At 46.5% G+C, this 17,274-nt stretch overlaps 1 protein-coding gene across 2 annotated transcripts; it reads right to left on the bottom strand.

Annotated features, from left to right (window-relative positions):
* Positions 1–3,287: 3,287 nt before the first annotated feature.
* dtd1 (D-aminoacyl-tRNA deacylase 1) lies at positions 3,288–16,190 on the bottom strand. 2 transcript variants are annotated; one of them, XM_068591810.1, is made up of 6 exons: positions 16,102–16,190; positions 15,638–15,728; positions 14,622–14,857; positions 13,289–13,386; positions 8,276–8,431; positions 3,288–3,578 (listed from the first exon to the last, which is right to left on the bottom strand). In XM_068591810.1, the coding sequence occupies exons 1-5, from the start codon at positions 16,142–16,144 to the stop codon at positions 8,276–8,278; spliced, it is 624 nt and encodes a 207-aa protein (XP_068447911.1). In that variant the 5' UTR covers positions 16,145–16,190; the 3' UTR covers positions 3,288–3,578. The 2 variants fall into 2 exon arrangements, with proteins under 2 accessions (XP_068447911.1, XP_068447912.1); XM_068591811.1 differs by lacking the exons at positions 3,288–3,578; positions 8,276–8,431 and adding an exon at positions 9,029–9,277.
* Between the last annotated feature and the right edge of the window lie 1,084 nt (positions 16,191–17,274).

The following is a 17,274-nucleotide window of genomic DNA, read 5'->3' as shown; positions in this document are numbered from 1 at the left end:
CTTCTGGAAGTAGAGCGAGGCGCGCGGACCGCTGCACGAGCGCTGCGAGGACGCGTCCGTCTGCGCGAGAGAGAGAGAGAGAGGGAGAGCGCGAGAGAGAGAGAGAGAGAGAGAGAGAGAGAGAGAGAGAGAGAGAGAGAGAGAGAGACCACACGGCGAGGGCGCGAGAGACCGCGCGCATGGCCAGGCACGCACACACACGTTAACTTAAGTGAAACCCAGGTCCAACTAAATACTCGCGTGTGCGCATGTGCGTGCGTTCGAGTAGTTTCTCCCCATAGGGCTTTTTTTTAGGGGCATTGTCTTTGATTCAAGGTGCAGTCAGAGTCATGGAGGCCATCGTGAGAGCAGCATGACGTGAGCCTCTGGACACTGAGGGGGGACGAACTGCGACCACGTTTATGGGCACCAGGTGACACATGCAGAGTACAGACCTCGAGCAATATTTCATCTCAACATTTAGCTGGATGCATACTGTACTTAACTATGTTCTCTCGGTGAACTCGCCAGCTCGTGACGGACTCTCTGAGGTTGGACTTTATTCACTTCAAATAATAATAAACAGCGCGGGTCGACGTGTTTCACAGCTTACAGGCCACATACATCACCGGTGTTCCTGTTGAACTGGTTTTCATGTTAACTGGTCAGGCAATGATTGCTTGTTGTGTTGAAGACACCAACAAGACATGGAGGTGTAAAAAGACTTCCGTCTCTTTTAAATGCAGACTTTTTAGTTATTATTTTAGGTGCAGGTCCACTTGACTCGACATGTGTATCTACTAATATATGTTGGGCAGTTTTTCATACAGCTTATATAGCATTTTATTTCCACAACTGGTCCAATTGTGTACGTTCAGGTACAAAACCAGCCCTCTGGCCTCCTCTGGGACTGTCTAATTGATGGAGGAGATGACGTAACCTTAGTTTGGCGCTGTCTCGGTTGTCTCGTGACCTCACGCCGCTGAAGTTAGGTCACGTGGTCTGCTTTCACCTGCGGCTCCTTGTTGGGACGGTGAAACAGAACTTTGGGACGCAGTGGATCAAACTTTACAAAGGGGTTACCAAATGGGTTTGTTGATTGTCGGGCCTGAGGTTTCATATAAACAGCACTGGAAACTTTCCAGCAAGAATGGAAAAAGTGGTCAGGGCTCTAGGCAACATGGCGTCTTTGTGTGTTTTTAACCCTTCGGAGCATTAAGCGAGGACCGACACAATAAAAGACAAGAGGGAGGCAAAGCAAGAAGGAGATGAACAGTTTGTGTGTGCAAATACGATTTGTTTCTAAGTCAGATCAACACACTGTAAGCATCACTTATGGCAAACTCAAAGGACACCCCCCCTTTGTGACTGCTGATCTGGAAGCCGCCATGAAACCTGGCCTGTCCGAGCTCAGACTGGGCATGGAGTTACCGGGCGAGATGAATTCCCAACCTCTCAGAGAGGCACACAAAGTAGGGGGGAGGAGGGAAGAGGAAGGAGGGGGGAGGTAGGGGCAACAAATTAAATCCAGTTAAATTGTTTTTCCATAGCCAGTGGGCTTGGCAAAGGACTCTCACACACGCACAAGATGTAAGATAAGTTGGAGAGAAGACAAACCAGAAAAAAAAACAAAAAACGTGTGGCTTCAGATGTAGGAGAATGCCTGGAATTTAACCCACTTACCCATGTCTGACTGTCCCCCCCCCCCCCTCCCCCCTCGGCTCAGGGCGCCCACTGGCTCTCTCACACACAGGTGACTGCAGAGACAAACCTTGAACATCTGCTCTGCTCACACTCCCTGTCCTACAGCCGCTACCTCAGAGGTTTGGTCCAGTAGTACATCAATAACCCCCCCACCCCCTCACACACACACCCCCTCCCAGTCTACTTCCTCCTCTGTACTGTGAAGCCTGTCTGGCATTGGGATCCCACTGCAGTCATCGCAGAGCACAGCTGCAGTTGCAGCTCACTTTGAGGCAGCACTGAGGCGAGCAGATAGCAGGACACATTTGGGTCATGTCCACCGCGCAGTAAGTAGCTGCTCCCCAACACAACACAGGGAGGCCTCGGCTCCACACCGCAGGAGGGGGAAAAAGGGGTGTATGGATACGGCTTGGTCGGCCAGGAATAGCTCACTGAACTACAAAAAAGAAAGAAGTTGGGACGGAGTCGACGGGCCAGGTGGAGAAATAAGGACAAGCGTCTCTGCTCTTCATTACATACACGAATGAGTGAATAAAGCTCAGCACAGCGTGGATCTCTATTGACATCTTTATTAATAACATGTACATTCAGATCTGTCATGCGGCAGCAGGACATTGTCACAATCAACAACATGAATAAAATAGTCAAGTATTTTCTGTGAGGCCCGACCACACTGCTGCCGGCGTCCAGTGATGCAGAGGAGATGTCCGAGGCACATCACGCTCCTTTGCAGGTCCATACTTCTAGTCTGGGTTTCTTCTAGAATAGATTTACATGTTTTAATGCTAAATAAAAAGTATCCCCCCCTCATACTGTTTGAAAAGCTTTATTTTAGCACTTGTATCATGAAGCCCCCCCCACCCCTCTCCCACAAAAAGGCTCAGTCTCCTCTGATTGGCTTGTAAGAAAAAAAAAGAATATGGTGCACCTTAGAAAAGGTAGTTCTCAATAGTTTTATTCTAAAGAGTCTGCATGTGATGCAGGAAGGGGAGCCACATCTGATTGGCTGGTTGAATCACATAACTTCTAATGGAGGCAGCCCACAACAAAGTGACTAGGTCGTCTTCTTCCGCAGCTTCCGCTTGTGGGTTGATGGGCTCTTCAGACACACTAACAGACGTGCACTAGCAGTGGGAAAGTGAGGTTTTCATCATTTATGAGAGACATTCAGATCCATCTTTTATTTGGAGGTGTTGGAACTTTATAGAGCAGGTGAAAGTGATTTCTAAACACATTGCCGATATTGTGGAACGCATGAACCAGAGAGCTGACGTGGGTTGTTGTTGCTCGCAGACTGAGGCCTCGAGTTGCGGTCTCGCTATTGAATATACATTTCTCTCACAGAGCACCCTGATGTTCTGTAGCAGTTGGACCTCAAAATACACAGTCTATTCAAACAGTAACAGTCACCTTTAATGACAGACTCTATACATGCACTGGAGCGATGAAAAGCGATGCCGTCACTGACGCTTTGAGACCGCTATCACTGTCCTCATGCTCGCTGTGAGCAGAGGACCTTGGAGCTGAGTTATGCTTCAAGGTCAGTCCCACGTCTCTGAGCGGGGAGAGCGCGAATAGGAGAGAGAGACAGACAGAGACAGACACCTGGGAAGATCGGCAGTAGGAGAAAGACAGTGCTGCTGGAGTCTGTCCCCTCCCTCTGCACCCTTTATTCAATCTCCCTTCATCAATCTAAAAAGACTGGGCAGTCCTGAGGCTCGACTTTGCCTCTTTACTTTACACCTAGCCAGTCCTGTCTGTTTGTGAAGGAGAGAAGCCAAGGACGGCGGGGGCGGGGGGGAAGACGACGATGCTCTGCGCCAGGCCAAGAGAATCCTGCTGATGAAGGACGGTCCACAGGCCGGGTGTTAGAGTCACTGAGGATGGAAGCCTTCCTGAGAAGAGAAAACACGATCATGTTCAGTCCCTGGCTCCTCTCATTCGTGCCCCCGTGAATCAATCATCAAGTATTACAATGTGTAAAGCGTAACCGGGCCACTTATTTCTGGACAGCGCTCACTGTGGCCACAAGCGGCAATTACAGGATGACGACGCAGTTGACTCCATTCAGTTCAAAACGGCAATATCTACCTGGAGAGTGCTAACATCAGCCACAATTAGCCACCGGTCAAAACAGACCGAGTGAGGCTGTCGCAGCTCAACTCTTGAGCACATTAGAATGAATAAACACACTTTTTATTATTATTTTCTTTTACATACACACAGAGCCAAGTAAATACTAACGGACAAAAAAAGAAAAATGTCCGACTTTAAAGCTGCGTTAACGTTTTTTTTCGCCAACACATTAACACCTTTTAAAGTTGTCGAAACGAACATTTTAGCAAACGGTTACAGTAGCACATCAGTTACACATCCAGCAGATAGGGGGCAGCAATCTGTTTCTGAGGCCAGAAGACCAAATGGTATTGGCTGAAAGACACTGGAGCAGTCTAAAGAGCTGAGGGGAAGTGCATCGTTTGGTGAAACTTCTCCGTCAGCCTCCACGTCACTGTTTTTGCTAAATCCTACACATGACGATGAGCACGGCTGGGAAGACAGACCGTCCTCATCCGCAGCCGTTTTAAGTGAACAGAGACTAAAAGTGTCCAAAGAGGTCACTGGATTAGCTTTTTATCATCAAAGTTTGACAGTTAAACAATGGGCCTGCTCAGGGTTATTATGAATATTGAAAAATGGAAGTTCACTCCACTCTCTGATGTGGCATGTGGCTCCGCCTCTTCAAACATAGTACCATTAGGATGGAGATATATATAGATATAGATATAGATATATATATACATACATACATACATACATACATACATAGAAGGGAAGGAAGGAAGGCTAGAGAAGATGACGGAGGACTGTTACACGCTGCTCGTGGTTAAGTCAATCCAAGCGAACCTTGGGAACACCAATTCTCTTTCAAATATGCAGCGAATGAGTCAAGCAAGCTCCTTGTCTGACATCTCTTCGATATCCAAATGCCCCACCTCCCACCTCTCCTCCTACCAGAGCGCACACATTTCCAGAAGTGCTGTGAAATTTCAACGAACTCTCTGGACTTGTCAGACTTTATTCTTTTGGCTTCTTCCTCATTTCCCTCTCCCTCCCCTCCGTCTCCCCCGATCTGGCTCTCCGTCAGACTAAAAGGCCTTATGTAACGAGGTGCTGAAGCCTCCATGTCTTACCCAACATGCACTTAGGGATTACAGCGCATGGGCCCCCTGCAGAAGAAGACGGGACGACACAGGCTTTAGCTTTGTTTATACCCCGCGGACTAGCGAACTCACAGCACGGCCGAGGCGTTCATACTCTTAATACGCTGTGCGCTGCGTTATTCTCCCAACCACCAGAGGGCGAACAAACAAAATGAACTGGGAAGAATCAAAAAGACGAGTAAAACTCAGAGATGAACGCAGACTGTTGGTGTAACCAAAGCTAGAAACCAACCTGTTTTTTTATTATTTTAACTATTTGGGACGGTCACGTGATTGCCATTTCCTGGCGCTCCCGTCCAAACTCCAACTTACGCCTTCCCTCATGAGACGGGACGCGTGAAACTCTGGAGGTATGATAGCACGGACAGAACTGCACCAAAATAGCCCAAAATTAATGACACACTTGAATGTGTCATTACCCGTTCAGGCGGTGGGTGTCAACAGCGGAGCGGGACCTGTCGCCGCCAGGAGGCGAGCTGCAGTGACAGACTGCTCGTCGGTCAGTGTGTTCGCCTGCCAGAGAGCCGACAGAGGAGAGGAGCTGTTCCACAGCAGCAGCAGGGAGATGACTCAGTGCTCTTTCTCCTCCTCCTCCTACTCCTCCTCCTCCTCTTGTTTTTGCACGAGTAAACAACTACTGAAGGCAAACAGGAGCAACCCCAAACCCCTCCTCATCCACACAATATGAGCAAAGAGAAGGAGAAACAAACAGAACGGTGTCTCTTGAGCTTTGCCCAGTTTCACTGCAAACGTCAACAACATGAAAGAGAGCAGGCAGGAGGAGGAGGAGGAGGAGGAGAAACACAGACGCTGAGGTGAATGGGAGCGACTCTGCTTCTCTCTTCTCGCTGTACATCTAGAGCTGTCACACATCTAGAGCTGTCAGCTGTCACATCTAGAGCTGTCACACATCTAGAGCCGTCACACATCTAGAGCCGTCACACATCTAGAGCTGTCAGCTGTCACACATCTAGAGCCGCCATACAGCTAGAGCTGCCATACATCTCAAGCTGTCAGTCGTCATACATCTAGAGCTGTCAGAGTCGTCATACATCTAGAGCCGCCATAAATCTAGAGCCGCCATAAATCTAGAGCCGCCATGAATCTAGAGCTGCCATACTGTACTTGTACATAAATGGGAGTAGGGTTGTAAAGTTCGGGAAATATTCAATGAAATAGGAATATTTGTCAATAAAACGGCTGCTCCAGCAGCATTCGTCATGTGCAGATGGAAACAAACCATTACATCACATCACAAACTGATATAATTCATCAGATTGCAAAATAAATTTAGGAATTAAGGAAATATTCTTACACCTAATCTGAGAAATAAAACCGTCGACCTTCCGAGATCAGGTTTCTCTTTTAGGCCAAACTAAGACAGGCTTACCCCTCCAATGGTTTTCCTGCTTAACATGGCGGAGGGGTTTGTGTGCGCCAGGGACCCTGGGAGCCGTGTTGTCGGGGGGCAACAGTTCCTGGTAGGGTTTCTTCGGACAAAAGGGTCTCGGGGGGGTGGACCAGGCCAAGAGCGATTCGCTGACCCTATATGAAGATGTGCTGTAATGCACCTCGCCCCGGGTGGCATCCTGGAAAGGGGGCCGACTGGGGACTCGATCATTCTGATGGAGGATTTCAACGCTCAAATTGGCGACAATGGAGGGAGGTGATCGGGAGGATTGACGAGATCTGATCCTGAGCTTTGTAGTCTGACTTCTGACATAAACCGTGCTCGAGCATTGGCTGATTTATAAGTGACCAGAAGACCCCGAGACCCAAGGCCAACGACCGTGTGTCATGTTCGAGCCCTCCATTGTGGAAGGGTTACGCTTGGAGCCGTGGCCGCTGGATCATCTGTGCCCAACATGGCGGCAAGCTAAGAATCCACTGGCGGGCAACAAGCTGAAGGAGGAGGCCGCCCAGTGGTCTCCGGAAACGGCAGACAGGTACTGGTTGGCCAGCTGCAGCTGTTGCCATAAAAACGAAACCAGCTGTGGGAGGAGTTTGGGGGAAACTTTGGAGAGAGAAAACTGTGAGACGACTCAGGAGGACTTTAATTAGTCTGTGAGATTTCTACGTTGCCTTTTCCAGTTTATCTCCAGCCCACTTCTGTCTGAGTGAGATGGGAAACGTTCATGCGTAGAAACACACACAAGGCTTGCTGTCTCTGAGCTGTAGTCCACAACAAGATCCAAAGAGAACTGCCCACGCTGACATTCATTCCAGCAAAATGATTCTGTTTGTTGACAAAGGCTCCACCAGTCGGTGCTCGCTCTCGGCAGTTCAGGTTCTGGAGGCTCGCCCGCCGGCCATGCCTCCCTCCTGCAGCAGCAGCCTGGAGCGGCCTCTTTACGGCAGAGTCAGCCAAAACACCGTCACATGCATCCTCGTCCAAAAGATCCACTGCTCTGATATTTTGGGATGCCATTCTCACTGTTGGAAATGTTACACAAGCAACATGAACAAAGTCGTTCTTGAGCGGCACACAGCTCAAGCAGCAACAGATTCAACTCGGATAGCCAGATCATAATGTTGAAAACCTGCCAATTGTCTTATTAAGTTCTTTAAATTTCACTCATTCAGCGAGCGAGTTAGCAAGCTATCTTGCGAGTTTCACATTAATCCTTCACCGGTTACAGAAAAGATATGATTGATTTTGAATTATTGAATTGATTATGATTATTAGTATTAAGCATTAACAGCTCCAAATACACTTAACCATGGAGGACGTCTGAAACCATTGATGAGTTGGCAGATTTTTTGTATTTTTTAAATGATTTATATTTTAAATTTAACTTTGGTTCTCGAGCAGCAACCGCAAGTCACTACATGAAGTAATTAATATCTCAGTGGGAACAAATCGAAAAATCATATTCCTGAGTCAAGTCTCTAAAGATTGAAGGACACATCAGACAGTCTCCTCGTGTCCCTTGTCCTCTGCTGATGTCGTTCGCTGCCTGCAGGTACTGCCGGCGGAGGAAGAGGCGGGGCTGATTAGTTTCAGCAAGCGGAGATACGTCGCAAACTAATCCAAACAGTCAGACTACATTTAGACAGCTTTTGTTTGAGCGTGTTGCGCTAATAGCCGAGCTATCACCGGGGGATAAAAAACAGGACAGAGACAATTGAAAAGAAAAGTCAAATTTCCCGCGATAAAACAGCTGTAACCTTTCTAAAGAGTTCGGGTATGTCAGAGTTTCTGCAAATTTTAGTCGAACTCGTCGTTGAAAAAAAAAAAGAAAAAAGGGGAGGTTTTAAGGCCCTGGAGACACCCAGTGTGTGTGTGTGTGTGTGTGTGTGTGTGTGTGTGTTGGTTTGAACATGTATTATGCGTATACGTCTCCTGCGTCCCCCCCCCTCACCCTGCTGACCTAGGGCTCCCTTTCTGATGACACATCGCCGTCGGCCCCGCTACTGGCGTTGGGGTCCTGTCGGGAACGTACGGCGCCTTTTTCCCTGCTGGACTCGGAGGGGCCCTTGGAGCGCGTCTTCTCTTTCCTCTGCTGCTGCTTCTCCTGCTTTGACAGCTGAGGAAACACAAGAAACGTAACGCGTGTGAGGAACAGTTACACACTGTTGGATCCTATTTGTAGGATACATGTAGTTTTCAGAAGACGTCCGGGTACGTTTGTAATAATATTTGATGTCTAAGTGTTTCACATTTGGAGAACAGAGTAAACCCCGAGTGCACAACATGAAGCTTAAAGCTAACAATCTAGCATCTTACGTTACATAGAAAATGTGGATTCTCCACAAAATAAAGTCAAATTGATATATCTATATACAGTATGTATGTACTGTAAATATACATCTAACTAAGAAGACGGGAGTTTATTTTAAACTCACTTTCCAAGGAAAATGCACGTAAAATGAGGAGGAACTTTTGCTAGGAACCGTGTGTGAAGGTGCGCTGCACATCAACTTTGGCTAAACTGGAACTGAGACCTTATCAGTCCGGGGTTCCTGGGGGTTCACATCATGAATGTGTTGCATCATGACTTGCAGATCATGACCTTTGCCGCATGTTCAGTATTCCCCCCCAAAGGTCCCGGCATGCATGAGAATGAGTGAAATGAAGTCAACAAGGAAGTAGAAACTTTTCAGCGGCACACACCAGCGCTCCACATCCGACTCCTCCTTGTGCATTGTGCAGCCTCTCCTGCTCTCTCCTTCACCAACAGCTATTCTGGCTCGTCGCATGCCCACTTCAACGAGTCTATTGTTGTGATGCACGCGCGGCCTCTTACGCGGTCCTAAATGACAGTTCACAGTGCCAGTCGGTAGTCGGCGCTCCGATCAAACCGCTCCTTTCCTCGTTGTGTTCTTCACGGCCCATGAAACACCACAACAGGAGCCTCCGTCTGAAACGCGGCCTGTAAACACAGGTGCTAAAACTTTAATGATTGCTGGCAAATATTCATGAGCTAAATGTCATCTTGAAAATCCAAAGCATTGCATAAGACATTACATTATTCAAAGAGGACTCAAAACTCAAAAATCAGTGCTATTCCCATTTGAACCCATTAACAGGCTGCGGTACCAAATCAGGCCGACCGGTGAACCAGTTTAAAACTACAATACATGTTCCTCTCGCCACGAAGCATTCAACATCTCAATCTGTATCTCGGTTACTCGCCCCGGGATATCTTAATGCTCTGCGAATGAGGAATACAAGAATACAGCGATGAGTCTTGCTGAATTAACGTAAACGGTTCAACCGCAAAACCAAACGCAGACCTCTGTTTATAGAATCTCACACAACTCATGTGCAGAGTAATCGGTCTCATTCATCCAGAAGTAACGCAGTGAAACAGTTCACGCAGAAGAGTTTTAAACGGTACGGTTGTAGTGAAGACTGGATCGATGAGACTGGGAGGACACTTCAGGCAGTTCCCTAAGTCAAGATCAGCTCGGCCGCCGCCTCCTCCTCCTCCTCCCCTTCCTCCTCTCCCTGACATTTTACTTAAGCCGATGGAAGGGCAGGCAAATATGTATGCAAGAGCAAATGGAAATCAAAGTAGAATTTGCTTAAAGTGATTCTGGCTTTCCTTTGAAAGCTACAAACCCCGAAACTCTCAATCCCAACTTGATAGAAACCTTATATCAAACATCTCATCCTTTCTGTGCAAGTTGGGTTCCAGCCCAGGGCCCCCGAAAAACAAAAAGGCACAAAACGAGTCAGGTGATCAACCTCCAGAAAGAGGACCCTCTACCGTCGAGTCCGCTCGGTCAGCGTCCCAAAGGCAACATTCAAATTTTGCTCTGGATAACACCATTGTTTGCTGGCCGCTTGACCCCGCAGAGGACTAAATCCCTGATTCATGGAAAGAATGGAACAGTGTCTGTTGGCCATTGCTTCATCTCCCCCCCACCCCTCCCTCCTCTTGCCAAGCTTAGCTTTTTGGCTGGCCTTTTATCCCTGATGTTCAGCCTCGGCTTTGGCTCATCGGCCTCCACAGCAAAAAAAAAAAAAAAAAACCTCCCCAAAACAGACAAGATTAAAATTCGGAGGACTGCTTAATATCCCAAAGCCGGAATGAAGCCAAAGCATAGGGATGCTGGCCGGGTTCCACGGAAGTGACCAGAATCCATTGGGGGGGGGATAAGTGAACGTCTCCTGGAACAAGAGGCCGAGAGAGGTGCAGACAATGGCGCTTCATTCAAGACGTATAGAGGGGAAACTAACCAGTATTCTAGTTGGGTTTTGGTTATTATACAATTCCGTAACATACGTGCTAAACTACGCTCAATTTACTGAAAAAAAATGCATTTTCATTATTAGCAGTCCAGTCCATCCCAAACTGAGTTACAGGAGGAGCAATGTGGAGTGAATCTAAAGTGTTGTTATCAAACGGAGGAGAAGGTCAAACATTAGTAATTCCTACGTTGTATTGCTTTAATTGCTGGAAGTCAGCCATCCAATGGTTCCAATGTGCTTTTGGCACAACAGCAACTAATGAAACTAATGTTGTTACCACTTGATGGAAACACATTGTTTTGGCTTCCAAAAGCAATCTTTTTCTTCCATCCATCCATTATCTCTAAAAGCTTATCCTGTTCGGGGCTAAGGCCGGCAACAGCACAGACAACCATTCACACATTAACAGGCTTAAATGAACCTTAGCTGCATGTCAGCCAGAGAACCTGGAGAGAACCCACGCTGACGTGAGGAGAACATGCAGACTCCGCGTAGAGAAGGCTCGTCGAGCCTGGGAATCGAACCCCCGGCCCCTTTTGCTGTGAGGCTAGCCATCACCAGCCCGCAATCTTTTTCAATCAATTTAAATAATACTGAAATGAATATTAGTTTCAAACTAGAATTCCTGCCTTCAGGTTGAATGTTGCCGTTTGCATCCATGTTGGTCTAAAATGTCAGCATTTTTTGTGAGAATATGTGAGAAATTGTACATCAATGTTGCCGTTGTATCCAAAAACGTACAGACATAATCAAATAAATGAATCCTTTTGAGCACGAGACCGGCACGGCGATGCGCGATGGCCAACACTTTAGTCAGGGCTGAAATATTTCAACACTTTCCCCCCCGGATGCTGTGAGACCGTGAGAGGCGGAGCTAAAAGCATCGAGGGGGGTCGGGTCCTCATGCTGCCCTGGATGACAGGCAAATGCATTATACTGGTGAACTTTGACAGATATATGAAGCACTTTGTTACATTCCACCACTGCTAAAACAAGAGCACAAAGTACATGTACTCAAGTACTGTACTTCAGTACAATCTTGAGGTACTTATAGTTTACTTAAGAAGTTACAAAATGGAAAATTATACATCTAATCCACTACATCGAAGTGGGAAAGATTGCACTTTTAATTCACTACTTTTATTTGACAATATGAGTTACTATTTAGCCTACTTTACAGATTCAGATTTTTTTGTTTTTTTACATTTAAGTATAATATAGTTCACTTTCACCGGCTGCAACATTAAAGTGATGAACACATCAATGCACTGTAAATATATCATTTGAAATGGGCAATTGTATGCTTTCACTTTTGATACTATCAGTATATTTTGAAGCTTATGACTTTGTACTTTTACTTAAGTAACATTTTGAATGAGGAAATTTAATGTAATTGGTTATTTTTACACTGCGCTCTAGTAAATAAGGCAATCATGAACACATTGGTTGTAGAAATATGAATGGTGCCGACTCAGTACCAAAAATAAAAAGTCACCCTCTGTTCCTCCCCACAGCGAGCGGGGGCTCAGCGAGCAACGAGCCAGATGAAGCAGCACAGTCCGGGGGCGAGAGCTGCTGGAGCGCCGACACGGCCGGAGCCTCGAGCCGCGAGCCGCTTTCACTCTCCGAGAAGCAAAACAATATTTTTCGGTTCATTATGAAACTATGACGTAAAAAAGGTTACGACAGGCCACCAGAGTCTAGGTAGTTCAGGGATAAAGTCTACGAACCGGGGAGACCCCCTGACCTTTTCCTCTTGCGCCACAATCACCAAAAATCTAATGACATAAGTAATGGCTGGAATCATTTCTTGGAGTTCGCAGCAGCATACAACTGAAGAAAAAAAAAGAAGTTTGTCTATTTTAAAGATGGACTTGGCAACGCTGGAGAAAGCAGCACGAGGACGTTAGATTTGACAGCTTCCAACTGAAAACCAAACGGTTCCCCACTGAGAGCAGCAGGAAGAGCTCCAGACTGAAGAGATGGAGAGAATTCTTTATTGGGTCGTCATGAGAGCAGCTTGTAAATGTTGGATGTATATCTTTTCTTCATCTAAAAGTCAGTTAAGCTCAGATCTAAATTTCATATTTATAGCTACACAACAATGAAACAGCAATCAGTGAAAGCTGAAAATAAAAACACAATTTTCTCAATTATGTCTTTGCATAATCCATATTTCTTAAAGAACACCCCTATCATTCAAAACAGAAAACCTGCTCTACATGTAACAGGAGAAGCAAGCGTTTCTGCACACAACAGAGTAAATGTCACCACCTAGTGGATCACAATGAGAAATGACACCTAGTGAATGATTTGATTGCGGTATTTTTTTTCAACCTTTTTTGAGCCACGGCACATTTTTGACAATAAAAATACACCGCAGCACACCAACAACCAAAAAAAGATAACACAGCATATATTGTAGGTAATTGTTGCGCTACCCACTGGCATGGAAGAGTATATAGTTACTAGGCCGGCTACTATATTGAAGGCTCAGACGCAAAACAATGGCAAATTATTTGCTGCAACGAAATATTTTTTTTTGGGACCGATTAAGTAAAATTGGACATTTCCATATTCATGATGACTCGGCTGAAAGCTCCAGTTGAGAGCTAATAAGTGGACCTCGAGGTAAACTGTTCTGTCAGACCACTTTGTCCCAGACTTCATGAGCAAAAACACGTACCTGTCTGAGGTCAGAGGGGCCGGTGGGGGACGTCAGTTCGATGGTGACAGGTCCGTCGTTTTGAATGCTGACCTGCATGCAGGCCCCGAACTTCCCGTCTGGAGACACAAGAACCAAACACACATTTTACAACCCGCCAAGAACGAGCCCAGGACATCAAACATCAAAGACACCGTGAGCCCACGGTGGACTAGATCTACAGTAACCTCGACGTCAAGAGGCAGTCAGTGTTTCACGAGGACGTGGGACGGCGTGGGCCCCCCAGAGACACTGGGGACAAAAGACGAAGGGGCTGTAGGAGGACAGGAAGTTTCGACTTAAGTGCTCTCCTTTCTTCTAACAGGGTCCAGGAGATTAATGACACCATCTGCACAATGAAGCCGTGGGACGTGGTGGGAAAGCGCTGCATCATCATGTTTCCTCTCGGGAGGAGGGGGACTAATTAGGAAGCCTTATGCCTGCCTTGCTGGGACAAGGCGTTCTCCGCACCCGCTCCCCGGTGGGCTGACCTAATTCACTGTCACAGTCCCCACCACGCCGTACCGCAATGAATTAGCAGGGAGGGGATAGGGGGGGCTGGTAGAGGGGCACCGATCCAAACTTATGAGTGGGTGGCAATAACGGTGACCCTCAACACTTAAGTGTTTAATAAGCTCGGAAACTAGCTTTCTTTTCTTCTAGCCATCTTGTCCTCTCAGGCTCCTGGGACTCCACTGGAAGCAGCTTCTGACCCCCGCACTGACTCTGGAAACTCGAAACTCCAACCTCACAAAATATATCACGCTGTCATGGAACAACAGACGTGTGTGTACTTCGCAGAGTGCAGTGTATCCACCTAGCCCGCGCGCACAAAGAAGAGTTGAATCACTCGATTGTCCCTCCTCAACTTCAGTGGATCAAAACCAATCAGGTCTGGAGTTCATCTGCAGACGCTCCGCTTTAAAATGAGATAGCAGTTTTTGCGCCACAACAAAGATTAATATCTGCAACAGACTGGTGAAGCTGGTTTTTGCTTCAGAAGCTGCTGTTGATCCCCACAAGCAGCTTGAGAAGTCAGCAGTCAGTGATGGTAGAAAACAGTCCAGTCATCACTAATCCACCAGAGGTCCTTGAGCATGCAGCTATAAAAAGCACAATTCATGATCACGCGGATGGCTTCTGTTGTATGAGAGATTAGCTGTGGAAAGACACACATGCACGCCTCCTGGGAGATGCTAAACAATGGCTATCTGACCTCGAGCTGACATTTAATGTGTAGAGATAACAGGGACACTATCTAAAGTCGGACGTCTCAGCTCTCCTCTGAGGTCCAGCGGCAGGCGGGTGTACTCGCCCTTGATGAGCTCCGGCTTGTAGCTGCTCCTCATGCTCTTTAGGATGCTGGCGTAGAAGGGCTGGGCAAGCTCAGCGGGCATAGCCGCGTGGAAGTCTGGCTTGTTGCCTTTCAGGACACACTGCAGCGTGAACTGGCTCACGCACAGCACCTCGAAGTCCCGGTCCATGACGCTTTTGGCCCACGCTCGGCCGCTGTCGTCCTCGAACAGCCGCAGGTGGAGGATCTTACGTACTCTGAAAACACACGCACACATCATGGCTACTTTCTATCTTTGCTCATCATCATCAATGCATGGTATAAACACAGTCTTAGATGTATTGTTCTCCCTTATGACACTTATTGGTTCACGTTCCTTTTTGGATGTCAACGAGCACAAGTCTGCATTGTTTCTCACATCCAAATCATCGTTACATGGCAACGCCATTTAAGTGCGGGTTGACTTAAGTAGGAACCAACATATCCCACACCACGAAGAAATACCAGAACGTACTAGGGTCTAAGAATGCTTGAATCTGCTTATAATTGACTGCTCCTTTTTCCGAAGTCTTTGTGCTTTCTCTCCTCACAGTTTTACATGGATCGCGGTTTCATCTGGACCCTGGTCCTGCCTGACACCACCTGCTATTATCATTATTATTATAAAATAAGATAATCTTTTATAGTGGGGGTTATTATTAGTTGCATTGCAATTAGCATTGCCATTACTGCTTTTATTGTCATTATTATTCTACTATATCCACTGTTGCTGCTATTGTTGGTTGAAACTTTTTCTTCATGCCTACTACTCTCATTATATGAATAATTGATGTCACATCCATTGAATGTGTTGTACTCTATTATGTTGTTCATTCTGTACACATGACATATATTGCACTTCTGTAAATCCTATTGGAGGGATCATCCTCTGTTGGGGATAGACAAAATAAATTGAAATTGAAATGAACACTAAATCATTTCTGGCACAAAAACGTTGTAACGTGTTGGTGTTGAAGGCCTCTCCCACAAACACTCACATGTAGTCCGCATCCTTCTGGGTGTCCTCCACCGACACTCCCAGCAGGACACACAGTCCTCGTCCTATTGAACTGATCTCTTCTTCTCCCACTGCAGGAACACAGGCGAAGACATGAGCAGCTATATACTGTTTTCATTCAGGGACAAGCAGTCGGGACAGACAGGCAGCGGACAGATAGACAGGCAGGGGACAGATAGACAGGCAGACAGACTAAACCTCATCATTGCGAGGACAGGCGCCAGCTGCGGGTCAACTTGTGACCTTTGCTGGGTTCCTCGGAGCTTGAACCACCACCGTCCGTCCGTCTATGGGGCCGCGCGCCTAACTTAGCTCTACTGCTAGCCCAGCTAGGGAAGCTAACGCGCATGCTCGGAGACGGGAATACACAAAGGCGGTTCAGCGACACTACCAGAATGGGGTGCAAGCCAATGCCACCTCGCTCGGGTCCGAGCGGTCTCTTACCCGTCACGCTCGCCTTGGTGACCCTCTGAATGATAGCTCTCATCGTTACAGGCTCGCGTGTCGGGCCGTTCGTTCGCTGGCTTTCTCGGCTTCCGTACACCTCCGTCGTGGACGGGACGCTAATGCCCTCTAGCGACCAGAACACGCAGCGCACGCGTCGAGAAGAACATTAATTAATAAATATAAATAAATAAGCCTGGATAAGTTAGCAAAAGTAGAGCCTACAGGCAGTTTAATATGCATATATATATATATATATATATATATATATATATGTATGTATGTATATATATACATATATATATATACATACATATATATATATATATATATATATATATATACATATATATACATATATATATATATATATATATATATATATATATATATATATATATGTATATGTACACAGCAAGAATCAACTGTTAAATTAATCGCTGCATTGTTTAATGCAACACAGTTCGTAATATAATTCAATCAAGTAATTTGTGTGTGTAGAGTTGATCATATTTATTTTTCCATCGTATTGTGCTGTTTCTTGAGTGAACCTATAGCAAAGCCTGTATGAGACCAGTGTCTTTGCAGCTTGCAGCTTTTTATTGTATTAGCACACACTCGGACCAACTGTGCTCTCTCTCTCTCTCTCTCTCTCTCGGCGGTTTGGCCAGTCACGTGGCGTCGCGTTGCTCTGACGGGCTCGTTGCTGTATTCATATTGTTTATGTTTAACCAACGAAACAAAAGTTAAATGTAAACTGTTACTTCTATGCTTTTGTCTACCACGGTGGCCTCTCAGAGGCTACAGTGGGCTGGCACATGGGGGGCCCGGGTTCGAAACCGGGCCTGGACACACTTGAGGCACTAAGCACGCGCGGGTCTACCAGTGTAGCTCGCGCGTTAGACCACAGCGCGTGGTAGTCTACCCTGGACGGTAGATGCCTGTGTGAGGTCATTAGAAGCAGCCCGAGTGAGGTTCAACTCTGTGTCAGATCCGCAACGTGGTAGTTTTTTTTATTTTATTTATTTATTTTTTAACTTTATCTGATATTAGATTAAATATATATTTTTGGATTTCATCTCTTTGACTTTCCTGGTATGAAGTGTTGACTGATGGTAAAACGTACAGGGACCACGGACCCTTCTTCTTCGTGGAAGTAACCAAGTTTAGTTA

The sequence above is a fragment of the Clinocottus analis genome, unplaced genomic scaffold, assembly GCF_023055335.1.
Source record: "Clinocottus analis isolate CAN_PGR_092001 unplaced genomic scaffold, fCliAna1.0.p SCAF_26, whole genome shotgun sequence".
Classification (NCBI taxonomy): domain Eukaryota; kingdom Metazoa; phylum Chordata; class Actinopteri; order Perciformes; family Cottidae; genus Clinocottus; species Clinocottus analis.
This window is presented reverse-complemented; position numbering and strand designations above follow the sequence as displayed.

Coding starts and splice junctions, on each gene's coding strand:
- dtd1 (XM_068591810.1), bottom strand. CDS start 16,144: ATGAGAGCTATCATTCAGAGGGTCACCAAGGCGAGCGTGACGG. Junction 15,729..16,101: donor CACCAAGGCGAGCGTGACGG/GTAAGAGACCGC, acceptor GTGTTCCTGCAG/TGGGAGAAGAAGAGATCAGT. Junction 13,387..14,621: donor CAAGCCGGAGCTCATCAAGG/GCGAGTACACCC, acceptor TTGTGTCTCCAG/ACGGGAAGTTCGGGGCCTGC.